Source organism: Pan paniscus, chromosome 2, assembly GCF_029289425.2.
Source record: "Pan paniscus chromosome 2, NHGRI_mPanPan1-v2.0_pri, whole genome shotgun sequence".
Lineage (NCBI taxonomy): Eukaryota > Metazoa > Chordata > Mammalia > Primates > Hominidae > Pan > Pan paniscus.
In genome coordinates, this window is record NC_085926.1 from 195,134,881 (window position 1) to 195,157,094 (window position 22,214).

The following is a 22,214-nucleotide window of genomic DNA, read 5'->3' on the forward strand; positions in this document are numbered from 1 at the left end:
ACAATGTCTGCAAACTGGTGCTCAAAAATAAAAGAAGCCAAACTTAGAGATTAAGTGAAGCATGCTGCACTTTGAACACAATGAGCAAAACAGACTGCAAAACAAGTACTTTCAAGGAGTGCTTGTACAAGTCTAATCATTTTAAATCCAAATCAACATCTTTCTAAAGGCAACACAATCAGCACTTGACTATTTTCCTCTTCCTAAAAACACAAAAAAATTAACTATAATTATAATAGCTGGAAGAGTCCAGAAAATGTTCTCAAAACGAGTTATACTTTCAACTAGCATGGCATGTTGGGACACAAAATAAAGGGGAGGAGAGTGACTCTGAGAATATATTTAGAAGATTTAAATATGATCAAGACTTTACAGACCTGTGCTGTTGGGAGAAAGGCTTCCTGTAAATCTCAGGGAAAAAATATCTGCAACACATTTTCTACAACACATTTCAAAATACTGCCTTTTCTAAAGGATATAAACTAAGCATCACATGGATTCACGTCTATTTGCAAACGCATAACAATGGTTACACCTTATTTTTAAAATACACTGAACAAAGGGTCTCTCACATCTGTCACTAACAATGAAATACAGAAAAGCATATTATATCTTACCTTTGTGGTTACAATGCACAGGCAATCCATTACTCTACCATTACAATATTTTATACATAAAGCAAAACTATTTTAAGTTGCCTAGTTGAACAAAAAATGTAAATAAAAATAAATAAAGTTGTGAGATAAAACCATAAATGAAAAAGTTATAACTGTAACTAGATCTCTCCAGGATCCATTCTTAGAGGTAGCAATTTTTCTACTATCTAAAATACAAGAAACCAGAGTCTGTCACGTGCCCTACAATCTTCTTTATGTAATCTGTATCTGAAGAACTTGAAATTATCCCACAAAACACTGTGGAAGATGTCAGGGTTTATTCCACAAGAGTCCACTGCTTCTTCAGATGCTGTTTCATTAATCCCTCTTTTCAAGATATGAGGTTGACAGGAAGTCATCTGATGAAATGCTCCACAAAGAGGTTCCCCCGATATAAATTTAAATCTGCTTCTCCTTGTTAGCTACAGTTTGGATACTCAAATGACAACCACCAAAAAAAAAAAAAAAAAAAATCACTAAAAATATGCAAGCAAACATTTCTTCCACTAAACCATTTCAGCAACTGCAGCCTGCAAAGTAATGACTTTCTCGAGCAGTAATGAATGGAATATTCCATGTGGTTTTTTGAGAAGGGGAGCAGGAAAAACAAAATACAATAATTTAAAATATTATCTCTAAAACTTGCCTTTTTTTCTTTGCTAAAAAAGTGAATAAATAACATTTTACCAACAAAGGCAAATTTTAACTTTACTGCCTTACTAAATCCATTTCACTGATCCCCCACCCACCAAAAAAAACCACCACAAAAAGATAGTTACAACTATGTAACCTTTCAAACTCCTCAAGGAGTCTTTGTTTTTAAGTCAACTAACTTTGTGAATTCATGTCCTGTCTCCAAGATCATTAGGACTGGAGCTAGATAGGCTAACAGACACAGGGGACATGGCAGAGGGATATGCAACTGGCTTTCAGTATCATAAGCTTCCAGCCACACTCCCCTATACAAATGCCATAGTAAGGTTAGCTACATGTGGTGGCCTGCGCCTGTAGTCCTAGCTACTTGGGAGGCTGAAACCGGACAATGGCTTGAGCTCAGGAGTTTGAGGATGCAGTGAGCTGTAATTGCACCACTGCACTCCAGCCTGGGCAACAGGGCGAGATCCTGTCTGTAAAAACCTTTAAAATCCAAGAAATTTTCTAACAAATTTTTAATGCATAATAAGGAAGAGTATTATCTGCAATTTTTGTCCACAAAGTTTCCTCATAGTTTACAGATATGATGAATGACCTCAAGTTCAAACAACTGAACTGTTCCTACTTGCCTCTTATACCCCATTCCTCCTCCTAACATTTCAAATACACATGGACTGCACTAACAACTTTCAGACTAAACCACATTTCACTGTTAAGGGTTATGAAAAGGAGTTAATACATATATACCATTTGGTAGAACCTATCAAATAGTAAGCATTATCAATGTTGTTATTACTATTATTAATATGTATCAAATTACAGCCTTTTATTTAAAGCCTAACAGGCTATACTTGAGACAGGCCCAATGGGACTTTACCTTACTTTATCTAATGGGGCTGTTGTGTGAGGATTAAATAATATACACAGGGCACTTAGAATAATGCTGACTTGTTAGGTCAATAGTGGCAATAAATAGTGCAACAGTGCTCAGTAAATGCCAGCTACAGCTATAGATCTATTGTGGTATAATATGAAATATATTCGGTCTTTGTTTCTGTCAGAGTGCCTAAAACTCTTGGAAATTCCTAAGTAATGGGAAGGTCTTCTTTTGTTCATGACAAGCCCTTTGGATCACAGCTAATGCTAATGAGGTAACTTAAAGTGAGACCCCTAGAAAGCCTCAGGATGAGGCTCATCACCAGAAAGACCACGGGATTAGAGGATTAGAGGGTTAGAGGGTTGGAACTTTCAGCTCCACCCACCAACCTCCAGGAAAGGGGCAGGGGTTGGGGGCTGGAGATCAAGCTCTATAAAAACTCTTAACAACATGTGATGTGCTTTTGGGTTGGCAAAGGCAAGCTGGGAAGGCTGAGGACTCCAACTCTACCAGGATAGAAGCTCCTGCACTTGGGACCCTTCCAGACCTTGCCCTATGTACCTCTTTTTCTGGCTGTTCATCTGTATCCTTTATAACATATTTTATAATAAACTAGTAAACGCATTTCCCTGAGTTCTGTAAGCCATCCTAGCAAATTAACCAAACCCAAGGAAGGGGTTGTGTGAACCCCAATTTAAAACTAGTCAGTCAGAAGCATAGGTCACAATCTACTATTGCCATCTAAATGGGGGCAGTCTTGTGGGGCTGAGCCCCCAACCTGTGGAATCTGACACTATACTTCAGAGACTACTACTATCTCCAAGTAGACACTGCTAGAACTGTATTTACGTAGAGACTACTACTATCTCCAAGCAGATAGTGTCAGAATTGAATTATAGGACACCCAGTAGGTGTCCACTGGAAAAGCTTCACCAAAAACCTCCTCACACATCTAGTCAGCACAGAAGTGTGCTGTGTTGACAGCAGAGGGAAAAAATGGTTTTTCTCCTCTCAGACCTAAATACATATGTATGTAGCTATGTAAATGTCATCATGGGCCAACACATCCCTTATCCCATGCAGGATATAGCCTGGAAATTACATGCTCTGTTGAGTACTCCCTTTTCCCCACCCCACCCCTGCAATTATCATTTGCTCCCAACATGAAAGAGTAAAGCTCATATAAGGCTCAAGGCTCATAACTCCTTAAATAAAGTTTATCATTTTTAAGCAGAATACTGAAAACAATGGAAGTGATATCTAAGTACTGACTAGGCATTGCATTTTGCGAAGAAAAATAAGGAGGTATGTAAAACCCTTTACCTGGTTGCTCTCTTAGTATTCTGAAGTTTCTCTTGTGAAATTTTTATCACATCTAGAGTAGTCTAGCTCAGAGAGGGCAGGTATCCCTAAGTTTGGCAGACTTCATAATAGAAAAGGCTGAAAATCACTACGGCAAGTTAGAAATATCATTCAGCCTGTGTAACTTAAGCAGTCATTTTCTTCGGGGGGTGGGAGGAGGGTCTCAACTTTCCCTTTTGTAAAATAAAAAAACTCAATGACTCCTAAGAGTCCTTGAATTTATACCATGCCTATGTTTCAGTTTTTCAATCCGTTGGATTCTAAGGTCCAACAGGACAAGACTCAAGAATGTCTCATGAGGCTGGGCATGGTGGCTCACACCTGTAATCCCAGCACTTTGGGAGGCCAAGATGGGAGAATCACTTGAGGTCCGGAGTTCGAGACCAGCCTGGCCAACATGGTGAAATCCCATCTCTACTACAAATACAAAAATTAGCCAGGCGTGGTGGCGCATGCCTGTAATCCCAGCTACTCGGGAGGCTGAGGTGGGAGAATCACTTGAACACAGGAGGTGGACACTGCAGTGAGCCGAGATCTCACCACTGCACTCCAGGCTGGGCGACAAAGTGGGACTCCATCTCAAAAGAAAAAGAAAAAAAAAGAAAAGAAATGTCTCACATACCTACCACTTTATCCCCATCATCTTGGGGGATAGCAGGGTGACCACAATGTTTGCTGAATTAATGAGTGGCCTTTCTAATATTTAAACTATAGGAGATTACAAAATTGAAAACAGCCTGAAACAATCCTGAAAATTAGACATTCCATTTTCCCAGTAAAAACAGAAGTTTGCCAACTCAATTACAAACCTGTAAGAATAAGATGAAATAGTCAAATATCCAAATTAATCAGTTAACATATAATTACTTAACAACACATTAAAATAGTATGTCTAATACATTATTCCAGTCACATTTCAAAGAACAAATTTGAGTTAAACTCCTCACATTCATCTCCAATGTCTGGGGTCATCATAACCACAACCACTTTTTAATGATCTAATCTCTGCGACCTCAAACATCAGTTTTATACGGTCTAAGTTGTTTGAGATATGGCCCTTTCTGAACTACAACGTCACTTGACCATTTATCCCTAATTACTACTACAGATTGGGTATCCCTAATCCAAAAATCCACAATCCAAATGCTCCAAAATCCAAAATCTTTTAAGTGCCAGCATAACACTCAAAGACAATACTCGTTGGAGCATTTCAGATTTTGTTATCTTTTGTTTGTTTGTTTTTTGAGATGGAGTTTCACTCTTGTTGCCCAGGCTGGAGTCCAATGGCACAATCTCAACTTACTGCAACCTTTGCCTCCCAGGTTCAAGCGATGATTCTCCTGCCTCAGCCTCCCGAGTAGCTGGGATTACAGGTGCCTGCCACCACGCCCAGCTAATTTTTGTATCTTTAGTAGAGACGGGGTTTTGACATGTTGGCCAGGCTGGTCTCAAACTCCTGACCTCAGGCGATCCACCTGCCTCGGCCTCCCAAAGTGCTGGGATTACAAGGGTGAGCCACTGTGCCTAGCCACGTTCCAGATTTTGAATTTTCAGATCAGGGATATTCAACCAACAAGTATAATGCAAATATCAAAATCCAAATAAATCCAAAATCCAAAACGCTTCTGGTCCCAAGTATTTTGGATAAGGAATACTCAACTTGTAGTGCTCATTCACAGAAGAGGAAGCCACTTTCCCCTGTACTGTAGGTGTGTATTTATAACCTTCATGATGTAACTAACCCCTTACTATATTATTTTTTAATATACCTAATAATCCTTCAAAAAAGCTTGCATAGATCTAATACTTACAGGTTTTAAGGCTGTACTCAGGGAATGATTATTCAATTTGTGTTAAATTCTACACTAACTGCATCTTCTGTAAGTATCTGTAAGTACCCAACTGGCACTGAGTAAGGTACATTTCAAGCCTATGTGTTCTCTTCAGATGGTCATTTGCTGTTAAAAGTAATTTAGAAATCACCCTGTAATATGAGCTACTTTAGAAGGACTTGAAATATAAGCCTTTTGGGATGGCAACACTTCACCTAATAGGCACATAAGATAATTAACAGTATTTTAGAATACCAATGGCTTTCCATAAACAAGCAATTGCTGCTAACCATAATGGAATAAAAAAAAAAGACTGACTTTCAGACACTGGACCCTGTGAGAAGAGAAACTAATGAGGTGAGTCCTGTAAATGCCCAGAAAAAGTTTCCTGGCTGTAGCAGAAGGGGGAAACTCAACGAAACCCAGCAGCCTTAACTTGAGGAGAAAGCGCTAAGAATAAACAGAGCTAAAACTCACAGGTAAGAGTACCAGAAAGGAGAGAGCGGGACAGAAAAAGCTCCAGAGATCTGCAGAGTTCCCCTCGAGTCTTCAGATTAGTTTTGATCAGTACATGCATGTAAGGAAACTTCAAGGTGAGGAAAAAATCTTAGAAAGCAGCAAATGGAACAAAACCCAGAGCTCACCCAAGGCCAAGAATAATGAAAACTCATAATATACTGGGCAGTGGGGATAGCCTTCTACAACCAAATGTTGCTCAGTCCCACTGAAAAAGCTTAAAAGCAGCCAGGCGTGGTGGCTCACACCTGTAATCCCAGCACTTTGGGAGGCCAAGGAGGGTGGATCACGAGGTCAGGAACTCAAGACCAGCCTGACCAACATGGTGAAACCCCGTCTCTACCAAAAATACAAAAATTAGCCAGGCGTGGTGGCCCATGCCTGTAATCCCAGCTACTCAGGAGGCTGAGGTAGGAGAATCACTTGAACCCAGGAAGCGGAGGTTGCAGTGAGCCGAGATCATGCCACGGCACTCCAGCCTGGGCGACGGGGCAAGACTCCGTCTCAAAAACAAACAAAAAAGCAGTTTGAATAGCATCAAACTCTTTCCAAGTCATTTAACTACATCCCAAAACAAAGCTCAAGAATATTTAAAAGAATAAAAAAATATCTAGGCCCCCAAAAGGTAAAATTCACAATGTCTGCCAAATTCATCCAAATTACCAAGCATGTAAAGAAGCAAGGAAACACGACCCAGAGAAGAGAAAAAAAATCAATCAATAAAAACTGACCCAGAAATGACACATAATAGAATCAGTAGACAAAAACATTTTAAAAGTTACTTTAACTCTGTCCCTTATGTTTATGAAGATAGAGAAGGATAGAGTGTGTTAATTAGACAAAAATAAAAACGAAATTATCGAGACCAACCTGGGCAATCCAGCAAGACCCCATCTCTGCCAAAAAATTTAAAAAAAAAATTGCCCAGCCTGGTGGTATACATGTGTAGCCCCAGGTACTTGGGAGGCTGAGGCAGCAGGACTGCTTGAAGCCAGGAGGCTGAGGATGCAGTGGGCCATGACCACATCACTGCACTGCAGCCTGGGCGACGCAGCAAGACCCTGTCTCCAAAAAGAGGGAGAGGGAGAGGAGAAGAGAAGAGAAACTAAATCAAGCTTCTAGAGGTAAACTGTCTGAAATAAAAAACTGACTGAGATTAACAGTATACTAGATACTTGAGAAGATTAATGAACTTGAAGACATAGCAACAGAAATTGTCTAAAATTTAATATACCAACGAAAAAGACTGAAAAAAGATTAATCATATCAGTGAACTGTAGACAAAGTCAACCAAACCAATATACATGTACTGGAATCCCTGAAAGCAAAGGGGAAGGAAGAGAAAAAATATTTGCAGAAATAATTGGTGAAAAACGTCTAAAGTAGGTAAAAACTATAAACCCACAGATCCAAGAAACTCAATGAATCCCAGGCACAAGAAAGGTAAAGAAAACTGTAACTATAAACAGTACGTGTGAGTGACAAGCACCAAATTCAAGACAGAGGTTAATTCTGGGGAACAAGGCAGGAGAACGTGATTACAGTGGAAAACACAAGAGACTTCAGCTATACTTACACTATGTTATCTTCTTAAGGTAGTAGTAAATACATGGATATTTATAATATTCACTACAGTTTCTCCATGATTAAAATATTTTTAAAAAAAATAACACAAAATGAAGGAAAACCAACAGGTCAAATAGTTGCCAAGAAGATAAAAAATTTTCAAAAGCAGAGTAGAGAGTAGCAAATGCCACCAAAAAATCAGATAACATATGCGAACAGCTTCTGTTATGCCCTTGGATCCTTTTCTCTTTTGGAATCTCTCTCCCTTCATACAATGTCTATAATCTCTTTTTCCATCTTGGGCCTCTGTTCCCTTCTTCACTTTATCTTGTAAATATAATATGTTCACAGAGGCCATTAGGAGAAAGACAGGGGGAAAAAGCACTTCTTAGTAGGACCCTATAGCATTCCTTCTCTTCTTAGCTAAGCTTCTTGAAAACGTAGTTTGCCTTTTTTTCTTCCTTTTCTTCCCATTCCCAATATTCTGTAACCCAGATTCTGACCCTCCTTCTCCACAGTAACTGTTCTCTTTTTTCCTTTATTTACCTTAAAAAAAAATTATCTAACTACACAGGTAATTCAGGCACACCTTAAACACACTTACAAAGACAGATGCATAATGCTGAAGTCTTTTTTTATATTCTTTTCCCGAGATAACCTCTTTTAACCATTTGGTATGTATTTGTTCAGCTAATCCTATATGTTTATTATTACTTTGGGTCCTACTGAGAAGTACTTTTTTCTGTTTGTCTGTTTTTCTAATGGAATCTTTGAACATATTTACAGGATAAAATAAAGAGGGGAACAGAGGCCCAAGACAGAGAAAGAGGTTATAGATATTCCATAATGAAAAAGGACAGTGAGATTCTAAAAGAAAAAAGGATTAAGAGCATAACAGAGCTGTTAGTATTTATTCTCTGATATGACTTTCACATAATTGAAAACATATAAAGTTAGGAAATTTTGCAATAAACACGTATCACTTTGGAAATCCAAAAAACAGGAGAGGGGAGGAGGTTTAGGAGCACATGAGATATCACTGCTCTAATACTAAAAATAGTAATAAGCACAGACACAGATACAGAGCAATCAAGATTATTTAAATGATGAGTTACTGAAAATGTCACATAATCAAAACTCACAATTCAAAACTAATTGGGGGTGTCTTCTAGGAACACATAAGTCTCACCAATGTGACATACTTAAGCTTTCACATAGCCTTTCATTTTCTCAGTAACGGTGTAAAGTTTTGCTGAGTTTTCTCCTAGATTAACAGCTTTTTTTTTGGCATAGTATGACAGTTGTTCCACTTCTCTTGTAACATTTCTTTTTTTGGAGACAGGGTCTTGCTCCGTCGTCCAGGCTGGAATGCAGTGGACCGATCACAGCTCACTGCAGCCTTGACCTCCTGGGCTCAAGCAATTCTCCCACCTCATCCTCCCACGTAGCTGGGACTACAGGCATGAAGGCACCAACCACGACTAATTTTTTTTTTTGGTAGGGATGGGGTCTCCCTATGCTGCCCAGGCTGATCTATACTAAATTTATAGAAAAATGTTTTTCTTTCTTCAGTAATAAATTAACCTTGGCTTACTGTAACCTTTTTACTTTATAAATTAAATTTTTTAACTTTTTGACTCTTTCACCTTAACACTTAGCTTAAAACACAAATACACTGTATAGAGGTACAAAATTTTTTCTTTCTTTATATTCTGATTCTATAAGCTTTTTTCTATTTTTAATTTTTTTTTTTTTACTGTTTAAATACAAACACACACTTTTAAATACTGTTAAAAACAAACACACACACACACCCGTTAACTTGAGCCTACCCAAGGCCAGAATCATCAGTATCACTGGACAGTACCACTGAAAGGTCTTCAGAGGCAACAGCATGCATGGAGCTATCGCCACCTACGAAAACAATGTCTTCTTCTGGAATACCTCCTGAAGGGCCTGCTTGAGGCCGTTTTACAGTTTACTTTTTTCTAAAATAAGTAGAAGTGCACTCTATAAAATAACTATTAAAAGTACAGTAGATAAACTAGTAACATAATTGTTAATATTTATCAAGTATTATGTACTGTACCTAACTGTACGTGCTATGCTTTTATGACTGGCAGAACAGGTTTATTTACACCAGCGTCACCACAAACACTTGATATACGTCATGCTACAATGTTATGACAGCAAAGATGTCACTAGGAGATACAAATTTCTCAGCTTGATTATAACCTTAAGGGATCCCTACTTAACATGGTCTGTGGCTGGCCAAAACATCATCATACCACATATACTGTATTTCTACAGCTTTTTTAAAAAAATAAATGTTGCCTGTTACATTTCTATCTCTATTAAAATTAGTTCTTTCTCTCCTTATTTTAACTTTATTGCAATATTTTCCTTTGTCTAGGTAACAAGTCCAATTGCCAAGAAAGTTACTAAACAAAAATGGAAACATCAGTCTTGAAGCCTGAAGTTCTGAATTCTAATCAGTTTTTCTATAGGTTAATACTGCAACGTTGGGCAGTACCAATATCCCTGAATGACAGTTTGATCAATTCTAAAGTAAACACAGTATAAGCTCCACGTATTAAGAACCAAAATCTGGCTCACCTCGTGTATGTTAGGAGGCTATAGCAAGAATGAATTCATGCTCCTCTGACATCCCAAATTATTACAATGTATGTGATGTGCCTTTTAAAACTATGCTATTTGAAAAATAAGGTTATTATTTTAATCCGTTCCTGTGGAACACGTGAGTTTAAGAAAGGAAGACAAAACATATTGTATTCATTTTAAAATATTAATATTGTAAACTATTAATACAATATTTTGCATTAATATTTTAAAATGAATACAATATGTGCTTTCTTCTCACGTGACATTTCTCAAATTTTATTTTACCAGTTCTGGGGCAAAAGGCTAAAGTTGGAAGAATGTGTCACCTGCCTGTCCACTTTCTTACCTCTCAAAAATAACACCTCAAAGAAAAAGCAACCCCTAGGAATAGAAAAATGGAAACCATCGTTATGCGTGGATTCTAGTTCAGGAGCAGTGAAAACTCAAAATAAACTTGGGAAAATTGTTGGAAGGCAAGGACATGCTCAAAGACTAGTAAAGCATATCCTAAGAAAACACAGATACTCCTTCAAGTGATTCGTCTAGTCAAATATGAAGTAATATGAGCACCCAAACTTAAATGTACGTAAACATTTAGTAAATAAAAATTTCTCGGTATACAGTGATAACTTTGTAAAGAGAGAGATCAAGAAAAAGGGGGGAACTTAGCAACCTTTGGAGGGGATTATCACACAAGCTACTCAAATAACTGATCATTAAAAGAAAGTAATGTAAACTTTAGCCTGTCTTTTTAGAAGGAACAGAAGTTCATCCCTAGTTGATGAAGACAAAGAGTGTTATAGAAGAATGCCAACTAATAACTACAAACAGAATGATTAAATTAGGGAGAAAATAACATTTTGAAACCTCAAATGTAGTGATTTGGCAATGATCACCAATGGGGGGAAACTGACTCACTACAAGGTGCCAAAGTACAACCCCATACACACTTCACAATATCAACAAGAAAAACGTACCTTTCCGGTGGAAGATCTGGAGGTCCCCACCTTTACGCAATCCAACTCAGCACCACAAGAGCAACAACCTGATATTGTGAGCCTCCTGATGATGCAATATGAAATACAACACTGTGTATCACTGTGAGGTCTGCTTACCAAAAACGAGTCTAATCAACCTTTACACCTAACTTCCTCTTACCAGAAATACAAGAATTAGTGGAATGAGTTAAATAACATAAGGAAACAAATTAGACAAATAAAGAATGTGTGATAGTCTATAAAACAACTGGCATGGTCTCTTCAAAAAGGTAATGTCATTTAAAGGGGGGGAAAAGAAGATAAGGAAGACTATTCTATCAGATTACGAAAGACTAGAGACACTGTACCAGATTTGGTATGTGTATTCCCAACCCATTCCAACAGTCACCCCCAGATCTTCACACCTACCTTTCATCCTGAGCAGCCCCAGGAACACTTCATGCCTGTGGCCCCCAGTCCACATCTCCTCCTCTCACCCCCTCACTTGGGGCTTTCCTGATAAATCACCTACACTGACAAATCCACAACCCTAAAGTATGGGGGAACTGCTGCCCACTAGAAGCCAGTAGATAAATTCTTTCTCTTTCCTTGCAGAGTCCTAACATGCAGTACAAATGGCTTCTCAGGGATGCAATACCAAGGATACAAAAATCAGTCACACTTAGTGGCAGGAAGCAACCTTGTATTAGTTTTTCCCCTTCCTATACTATCTTCACACTTTCCCTCACTTCTGCTCTCTAGGAATGAACTCTCTAAATAAATTAATAGCACCTAAGCCCTCTGCCTCAGGTTCTGCTTTTAGGAAAACCCAGTTAAAAACAGACACCTAACAATCAAATGCATAAATGGCATGTGTACTGACACCTAACAATCAAATGCATAAATGGTATGTATTTGATTTATCTGATTTATCTGATTTTTTTCAAGTCCCACAAAATAGACTGGGGACAATTTTGAATAGAGATTGGAGAGACAACTGAACAATTCTTGCTAATTTTCTCAGATGTGGTAATGGTACTAAGATAACACAGAAGAATATCTAACTATTCTTACTCTTACGAGATGCGTGCTGAAGTTTTAATAGTTTAAGTGCATGATGTCTACGACTGATTTTCAAATAGCTCCAAAAAATACACACATACAGGAAAAGTAAGCACAGTCTTGTCTGTGAGAAAGACTAGGTGAAGGCAAAAAACTGTACCCAGAGGATACGAGCCACCTAAGAATACACAAAATGCACACACCTCAGACATCTACCAGCGACTTTAGTTTATAGGAGTTTTATGATCCACACTCCTCCACAACTGGTGCTACTATAAGTTCTCATCCAATTTCAGATAGCTCCCCCAGCTAACACATCACAGTAACTCACAAGCTGCAACTCTTTGCAACACACTCCTATAAGCAAAGCTGAGTTTTTTTCCAAGGTAAGATGCCAAATTGATTGTAGTATTCACATATTTATTCACCACTTAACATGCATAAACTGGGCACAGTGGCTCACGCCTATAAACTCAGCTACTTGGGAGGCTGAGGCAGAGGACAGCTTGAGCCCGTTAGTTCACGGGTGCAGTCAGCTATGGTCACACCACCTCACACTAGCCTGAAGGACAAAGCAAGACCTCCTCTAAGGAAAAAGAAAAAAGAAAAAAAAAAAGCATAAAACTGTGCTGTTGTTTTTACTAGGTTTTAATCTCTTTTAATATGTCACTCACAAAGTTTTAAGTGTTTGGTCCCTAACCTCATTTTTGAAATAACACCTGTGGTTTTCATTGTGCCACTTTTCATAGTGTGGTGATTTTTAGGAAAGTTATCTGTTGTTACAGCAGACCTGAATGTAAAAGAATGTTCAATGCAACATTAATCAAAACTGGAAACAATCCACATGACCATCAATGGCAGAATGTGTAAATATATTCTGGTATATCATACAATGGAATATTATACAACAGTAAGGATGAAAAAACTTTACCTACATAGATGAAATGCACAAATATAAGAAAAAAGAAGCACACAAGGGGGTATATACACTGTGTAAGTCTCTTTATATGCAATTTAGAAGAACGCAAAACTAATCTATGATGTTGGAAATTTGGATGGTCCTCTGAGGAAGAGGGGATAGGTAGTAAATAGGGAGAGTACAAGGAAGACTTCTGGGGTACTGGTATTTTTCTTTTTTAAACTGAGATAAAATGGACATGCTATAAAATTCACCAAATTTTAAAGTGTACAATTCAGTGATTTTTGATATTTTCATAGACTTGTACAACTACCATCACTATCTAATTCCAGAACCTGTTAGCAGCCATTCCATGTTCTTTTTCTTGACCTGGTATATTCACAATGCAGTAATTAATCAACCTATTCCTTTATTATTTGTGTATCTTTATGTAAGAATATTATACAGTATTTCAGTAAATTTTTTGTCAATGTTTAGAGGACTTCAGATTAAACCTGGTACACTGAATATATGTGTGTGTGTGTGTGTGTGTGTGTGTGTGTGTGTGTATATATATATATATTTTCTTTCTTTCTTTCTTTCTTTTTTTTTTGAGACAGTGTCTTGCTCTGCCACCCAGGCTGGAAGACAGTGATGTGATCTCGGCTCACTGCAACCTCTGCTTCCCAGGCCTCCTGCCTCAGCCTCCCAAGTAGCTGGGATTACAGGTGCCTGCCACAACAACCGGCTAATTTTTGTATTTTTAGTAGAGATGGGGTTTCACCATGTTGGCCAGGCTGGTTTCGAACTCCTGACCTCAAGTGATCCGCCCGCCTCTGCCTCCCAAAGTGCTGGGATTACAGGCGTGAGCCACCGCACCCGGCTGAATATATACTTTTAACTCTACTGCCTCCTAAAACTCCACTCAAATTAAAGCAGATGGCTTATTTCAAAATATTAAACCACAAGGTCAAAGAGAAAGGGAAAAGTATCCCTTAACACCATTCAGTCAGAAAACTCCCCTCCCAATAAGATAAACACTGAAGGGCTGAAAGGGGGGACTTGTAAATAACAGGCACAACTTTTAAAAAGCTGTATGCAAAAATTAACATAAAAAAATCAGTAGTATTTCTATAGACCAACACCAAACAATCCAAAAAAGAAATCAGGAATACAATCACATTTATAATAGCTACCAAAAAAAAAAAAAAACCAAAACAAACCTAGGAATAAATTTAACCAAAGTAGTAAAAGATCACAACAATGAAAACTCTAGAACACTGCTAAGACAAAGTGAAGAGGACACAAAAAAAATGGAAAGATATCCCATGTTCATAGATTGGAAAAACTAATATTTTTAAAATGTCCATACTACCCAAAGCAATATACAGATTCAATGCAATCCCTAATAAAATACCAATGACATTCTTCATAGAAATAGAAAAAACAAGCCTAAAATTCATATACAATCATAAAACACTCCGAATACCCAGAACAATCCTGAGCAGAAATAATAACTGGAGGCATCACATTACCTGACCTACTACAAAGCTACAGTCACCAAGTGAGCATGGTACTGATGTAAAAACACACACAGACCAACGGAACACAACAGAGAACACAGAAATAAATCCACACATTTAAGCCAACTCATTTTTGAAAAAGAAACCAAAAACACACAATGGGAAAAGGACAGTCTCTTCGATAAATGGTGCTGGGAAAATTTGGATATCCATATGTAGAATGAATCTAGACTCCCATTACTCATAATATGAAAACATAACAAAAAACAAATCAAAATAGATTAAAGACTTAAATCTAAGACCTGAAAAGATACAATACGACACGACACGATACGAAAACATTGGGGAAATGCTTCAGGACGTTGGTCAGGGCAAATATTTTTTAGGTAATGCTTCACAAGCACAGGCAACAAAAGCAAAAATAGGTAAATGAGATAACATCAAGCTAAAAAGATCCTGTACAGCAAAGGAAACGACCAACAGAGTGATGAAACAACTTACAGAATGGGAGAAAATATCTGCAATTTATCTGACAAGTATTAATAACCAGAATATATAAGGAGCAACAAAAAAGCAAGTATCTGATTTTGAAATGCACAAATGATCAGATTAGACATTTCTCAGAAGACATACAAATGGTTAATTGGTATATGAAAAAATGTTCAACATTACTAATAATACTCAGGGAAATGGAAATCAAAACCATAATAAGCTGGGCACGGTGGCTCACGCCTGTAATCCCAGCACATGGGAGGCCGAGGCAGGCAGATCACGAGGTCAGGACTTCAAGACCAGCTCAGACAGCATAGTGAAACCCTGTGTCTACTAAAAATATTTAAAAAATTAGCCGGGCATGGCAGAGCACACCTGTAGTCCCAGCTACTCAGGTGGCTGAGGCAGAAGAATTGCTTGGACCTGGGAGGTGGAGCTTGCAGTGAGCAAAGATCACGCCACTGCACCCCAGCCTGGGCGACAGAGCAAGACTCTGTCTCAAAAAAAAAAAAAAAAAGAAAAAAGATATTCTCTTACCCCACTTAAAATGGCTATTATCAAAAAGACCATAAATAACAGATTCTGGCTACGGATGTAAAGAAAGGGACACTCTGGTACACTGTTGATGGGAATATAAATTAGTACAGCTATTACGGAAAACAGCATGGTCATTTCTCAACCACCATTTAATCCAGCACTCTCACTGCGAGGTATATACCCAAAAGAAAACAAACCAGTATATCAAAGAGAGATCTACATGCCCATGTTTATCGCACCACTATTCACCACTGCCACGATAGGGAATTAGCCTAAGTGTCCCTCAACAGACGAATAGATAAATAAAATGTAGCCTATATAGACAACAGAATATTATTTAGCCATAACAAAGCATGAAGTCCTGTCATCTGCAGCATCATGGATGAGCCTGAAGGATATCTTATGAGAAATAAGCCAGACAAAGAAAGGCAAATATCACATGTTGTCACTCATATATGGAAGCTAAAAAGCTGATCCCATGGAGTTGGAGAGTAGAATGGTAGTTTATCAGAGGCTGAGAAGGGTAGAGTGAAGGAGGGGAGGAAGACAAGTCGGTTAATGGGTACAAAAATACAATTAGAAGTGTTCAATAGCACAGTAGGTGACTATAGGTAACAACAATTTATTGTATATTTCAAAATAGCTAGAAGAGAAAATCTGGAATATTCTCAACACAAAGAAATGATAAATGCTTGAGATGATGGATATCCCAATTACCCTGATTTGATCATTAAACATGGTATGCATGTATCAAAATACCACAAGCACCATATAAATATGTATAATTATTTATCAATTTTAAAAGAGTACTATTGAAAGCAGACTATGTGTATATTCTTCCAGACATGCCTAACCTCATGGTTTTCTTTTCACACAAAGTCATACTATGCCTCCTGACATGTAACCTGCTTTCACTCATTTAATAACACATAATGGATACACAGAATATATTTTGCCTGCTACTTTATCTTGCATCAAATGGCTCTACCATAATGTGTTTATCCGATCTCTTACCGATAATCTTTTATATCCCTTGTTGGTTTCTACTAATTAAGGCTGCAGTGAGCATCCCTGTACAAATACCTTCAATAATCTGTGGTGAATCTGGAGCATATGCTGGATCAAACGATACGAATATGAAGTTGTCTTTCAAATTAGTTGCACTACTGTATTCTCCCTTACTAACTGTACAGGAGCTTCTGTTTCCTCCTATTTATTTAATCTCCGACAATCAAATTTGTTAAAAATATCCTTGCTGTCAATGTAATTTGCATTTTTAAGTGTGGCTGAGCATTTCTTCATAGGCTTATTGGCCCACATTTATTTCTTCTTCTTCAAACTACAATACTCACACTGTTGAGTCAGTTTCCTATTGAACACGGGCCTTTTTCTTAGTTTCTATAAGAAGTTTCTGAGGTTGAAAGGACTGGAAATTAAAATTAATCCTTTTTCATATATGTGACAAATTTTGATCCTAATATATAATTTATCTTTGTATTATATCTTTCAAGATTCAGAAGTTCTACAATCAAAATTTGAAGTCAAAGTCCACAAAGAAATTCTATAAAGTCAGCAGCATTTTTAACCTTTTAATTTTTGTGGTGTTTTTTGGTCATGGTTAGAAAAGCCTTCCCTATTAAAAATCAAAATTTTTATTTTTTTTAATTTTTAACTTTTTTTTTCTTGTTTGGAGACAGGGTCTCGCTCTGTCGCCCAGGCTGGAGTGCGGTGGTACGATCTTGGCTCACTCCAGCCTTGACCTCCAGGACTCAAGCGGTCTTCCCACCTCAGCCTCCTGAGTAGCTGGGACCACAGGAGGGAGCCACTACACCCAGCTAATTTTTGCATTTTTTGTAGAGATGGAGTTTCACCATGTTTCCCAGGCTGGTTTCGAACTCCTGAGCTTAAGCGATCTGCCCAACTTGGCCTCCCAAAGTGCTGGAATTACAGGCATGAGCCACTGCGCCCAGCCCAAAATCTTACTTTTATGGTTTCTTTTTTTTTTAACCTTTGAATCTCTAGTCTAGTTGAAATGTACTGTGATGTTAGGAGTAGGGTGCATCCTTTTCTACTGAAATGTCCCATTAAATCAGGCAATTCCTCCTACTCTTTCATCTTGCCTTTTTTTCCAGAGGGAGTCTCACCCTGTCACCCAGCTGGAGTGCAGTGGTACGATCTTGCCTTCCTGGGTTCTTTGGCAACCTCCGCTTCCTAGGTTCACGCGATTCTCATGTCTCTGCCTCCCAAGCAGCTGGAACCACAGGCATGCACCACCACACCTGGCTAATTTTTGTATTTTTAGTAGAGGCGGGGTTTTGCCATGTTGCTCAGGCTGGTCTTGAACTCCTGACCTCAGGTGATTCACCTGCCTGGGCCTCCAAAAGTGCTAGGATTACAGGTGTGAACCACCAGGCCTGGCCTCATCTTTTTAAGAGTCATCTATCCTTCCTTATAAATCAACCCTTTTCTACTGAAATATCCCATTAAATCAGGCAATTCCTCCTACTCTTTACTCTTGCTTTTTTTAAAGTCATATATCCTTTCTTATAATCTCTAAAACTAATTCACTCTTATTTTAGAATAGAGTTGTTCTTATAAAAATGACGTGTTATTTTTTAAAATTAAGAGAGAGAGCTGGGTGTGGTACCTTACACCTGTAATCCCAGCTACTCTGGAGGCTGAGGTGGGAGGACTGCTGGAGACCACCACCAGGAGTCTGAGACTAGCCTAGGCAACATAGTGAGACCCAGTCTTCAAAAAACTGTTTAAAGAAATGGTTTTGGGGTCGGGCATGGTGGCTGAGGCCTGTAATCCCAGCACTTTGGGAGGCCAAGGCAGGTGGATCACCTGAGGTCAGGAGTTTGAGACCAGCCTGGCCAACATGGTGAAACCCCATCTCTATAAAAATACAAAAATTAGCCGTGTATGATGGTGGGTGCTGTAATCCCAGGTACTCGGGAGGCTGAGGTGGAAGAATCACCTGAACCTGGGAGGTGGAGGTTGCAGTGAGACGAGATCGTACCATTGCACTCTAGCCTTGGTGGGAGAGCAAGACTCCGTCCCAAAAAAAAAAAAAAAAAAAAAAAAAAGAAATGATTTTAGCTGGGTGTGGTGGTGCACACATGTAGGCCCAGCTACTCTGTAGGCTGAGGCAGGATGATCCCTGGAGCCCCCAAGTTTTGAGGATACAGTGAGCTATGATCGCACCACTGCATTCCAGCCTGGGTGACAGAGTGAGACACAGTTTCTAAAAAAACAAAAAAAGTAGTACAAAAAAGAAAAAAAATCCCTATCACTCTGAAACAATCATTAAACACTAAACAAACATTATTCCAAACATCTCACTAGACATATGCTCAAAGTAAAAGATAATATATACAAAAAAAATTTTTTTAAGAAAATGGGATACTAATCCTGTCCCTTTAAATTTACTACATCAGAAGAAATAGAACAAACAAAGTTATAAGGTCACAAAGTAACTGACAAATGACCTGGCAAGAATTAGATCAGTGAACTTAAAAAAAAAAGACAAAACTGGATAACTGCTTTAAAGATGAAGATTTGCATTTTAAGAGAATAACAGTCAAGGCTTTGTGAAAATTGAGCAATCTTAACTACTTTTAGCAAAAATAATCCTCTTTTTAGTCCTGCAAAAGCAAACATGAAGTCAAAGAGGCATGTTGCATGCAATTTTGTTGGAAAAGATTACTATATCCAAGAATTAGTACACAAGTATAACCTAAATTCTGTTTAAGACAAAATGGTTTTGATTTTCAAATTTTTCAAGTTATAGTACAATAAACTTTAAGTTTTAAGTTATTTGTTTTGAGCAAGTGAATTCTCTAAGTCCCCTTTTAGTCCTAAACATCATGCCCCAAGAGTCTAAAGTAGCAAATGAAACAAGAGATCAAATGATCACTTAGCCAAGTTTTCCAAATGAAGCATGAATGGATGGGTGAAAGGGAACATGCTTACTTTCTCTCATAGTACCTTCAAAAAGTAGCAATTAAATCCCCAAACATTCCAGGTTTTTAAAAAAATCATCATAAATATCATCCGTCAGTGTGTTTCAAAACTATTTACATTTTCAGACAAACATTTGTCAGGATTTTCTGTCATCTCTATAAGATGGTACTTCCTACTAACTGACTTTGCTCACTCCAGTTTGATATATACAGGTTTTTGCTACTTTTTAAACATCTAGGCCTTGATGGACATATCCCAATGTTTCCCTTAGAGTCTATTCATGAATATGAACAGATTTCAAACATTACTACAGCATTTTCCATGTGCCATGCACTAAACAACACTCTGTGACCATATTCTCTTCTCATCTACTTTCCAAACTAATAAGATCTGACGCTCACAATATGAAAGTTCTTTTTCTCCTATTCCCTTGAGGTGCCTTTACCATGTTCATAATATATCTTTCAGGAGGTGTAGAAACCAGAGCTGCAAATAGCGTTCTAGATATGAGTGCCTCGTCATTTTATAAAAATTGAAGTGTTACCAATGTCATTTTTGATGAAATTCAATGCACTACTGATCTTCCTGAATGAAATCTATATGGAAAAAAACTTTCAGCTTACAAAACTGTCCACTTTTTCAATCTTAAAGAATACTTACAGTTAAAAATATTATTACTGATATATAATTGTATGTATTTATAGGGTACATGTGATATTTGGTACGTGCATACAATGTGTAATGGCCAAATCAGGGTATTTAGAATATCCATCACCTCAAACATTTATCATTTCTTTGTGTTGGGAACATTTCAAATCTTCTAAACCATTCTGAAATAGACAATAAATTGTTGTTAACGGTAGTCACCCTATTGTGCTACTGAACAGTAGAATGTATTCCTTCTAACTATTTTTGAACTCATTAACCATCCTCTCTTCATCTTTTCCCTCTCCCACCCTTCCCAGTCTCTGGTAACTATCATTCTACTCTTTACCTCCATGAGATCAACATTTTTAGCTCCCACATGAGAACATGTGATATTTATCTTTCTGTGCCTGGCTTAATTTCACATAATGACCTCCAGTTCCATCCATGTTGCTGCAAATGACAGGATTTCATTCTTTTTATGGCTGAATAGTAGTCCATTTTGTGTGTGTGTGTGTGTGTGTGTGGGTATCACACTTTATCCATTCACCTGTTGATATTTAGATTGATTTGATATCTTGGCCACTGTGAATAGTGCTGCAATCAACATGGGGGTGCAGGTATCCCTTTGATATTCTGATATCCTTTCTTTTGGACAGATACCCACTAATGGGATTGCTGGTGGGCAGTTCTATTTTTAGTTTTTTTGAGAAACCTGCATACTGTTTTCCATAATGGCTGTAGTAATTTACATTTCCACCAATAATGTCAAATATTCACTTTCAATGGTTACATTACTTAAACAATCGCCTATAAAAATAAGTAAATCGAGTATAAGAATTCGAGGCTTTATGATCAAAGGTATCATAAATCGGACAATAAAAAATACTAGTAAGCAATTCAATTCTCTTAAAGTTTAACATGTTTTTTACATAAGCAATTTTCTAACCTAGAACTAAGACAATAAATGTGAAATAACTGTCTTAGTCCCTTTTGTGTTGCTACAGCTGCATACCTGAGACTGGGTAATTTATGAAAAACAGAAAATAATTTCTCACAATTCTGGAGGCTGGGAAGTCCAAGATCCAGGTATCTGATCTGGTAAGGGCCTTCTTGTTACACCTCAACATGGCAGAAAGCAAAAAGGTAAGCTAAAATGCTAAACTTTTTGTGGAGGCTCTCTTTTTTTTTTGAGACGGAGTCTCGCTTGTCGCCAGTCTCGCTTGTTGCCCAGACTGGAGTGCAGTGATGCCGTCTCAGCTCACTGCAACCTCCGCCTCCTGGGTTCAAGCAATTCTCCTGCCTCAGCCACCCTGGTAGCTGGGATTACAGGCGCATGACACCACGCTCAGCTAATTTTTGTATTTTAGACGTGAGACGTGGTTTCACCATGTTGGCCAGGCTGGTCTCAAACTCCTGACCTCAAGCAATCCACCCGCCTTGGCCTCCCAAAGTGCTGGGATTATAAGCATGAGCCACCATGCCCAAGCTGTGGAGGCTCTTTTATAAGGGCCTTAATCCCATGAAGGATGGAGGAGTCCTCATGGCCTAATCACCTCCTAAAGGTCCCACCTCTCATTATCTTCACATTGGCAACACCTGAATTTTGGAGGGGACACATTCAAACCACAGCAGTGACTGACTGAAGACATTTTAAAAATCCATTTGAAATAGACCTCAGACTATTATAAAAGCAAGTGATGTATTAACCCAAAGAGTATGGAAATGGAAATTATCCTGGAAAAAGTGATGGAAAAAAAGTGTAAAGAAAATAAGGATACACACAATAAACATTACACTAATCAAAAAGAAACATACAAGGTCTAGGATTAATAAAGAGAACTGTGAGTTGGGTGTTAAGAGTCCTGAAATTCAAAGGTATAATTGCCCAAACTAGCTAAATAAAGTGGGTCAAGTTATTCTATTATGGATCTCAGTTTCCTCATCTTTAACATGAAGACAAGGGATCAGATGTGCTCTGTTTCTTCCTGCTCTAAAATTCTATAGTTCTATTACTTAAAACTGAGAA

At 38.0% G+C, this 22,214-nt stretch overlaps 1 protein-coding gene across 27 annotated transcripts in view; it reads right to left on the reverse strand.

The window, feature by feature from the left end:
* Window positions 1-22,214, reverse strand: part of DLG1 (discs large MAGUK scaffold protein 1) — a 261,372-nt gene that overhangs the window by 222,478 nt on the left and 16,680 nt on the right. The window contains exon 1 of one of the 27 annotated variants that reach the window (XM_034958019.2): window positions 618-1,184. The exons of the other annotated variants lie outside the window; for them this stretch is intronic. Coding sequence (XP_034813910.1) covers window positions 618-647 — 30 coding nt within the window. The 5' untranslated portion in view covers window positions 648-1,184. Of the gene's footprint in view, window positions 1-617; window positions 1,185-22,214 lie in introns of those variants that run through there. 27 annotated transcript variants of the gene reach the window in all.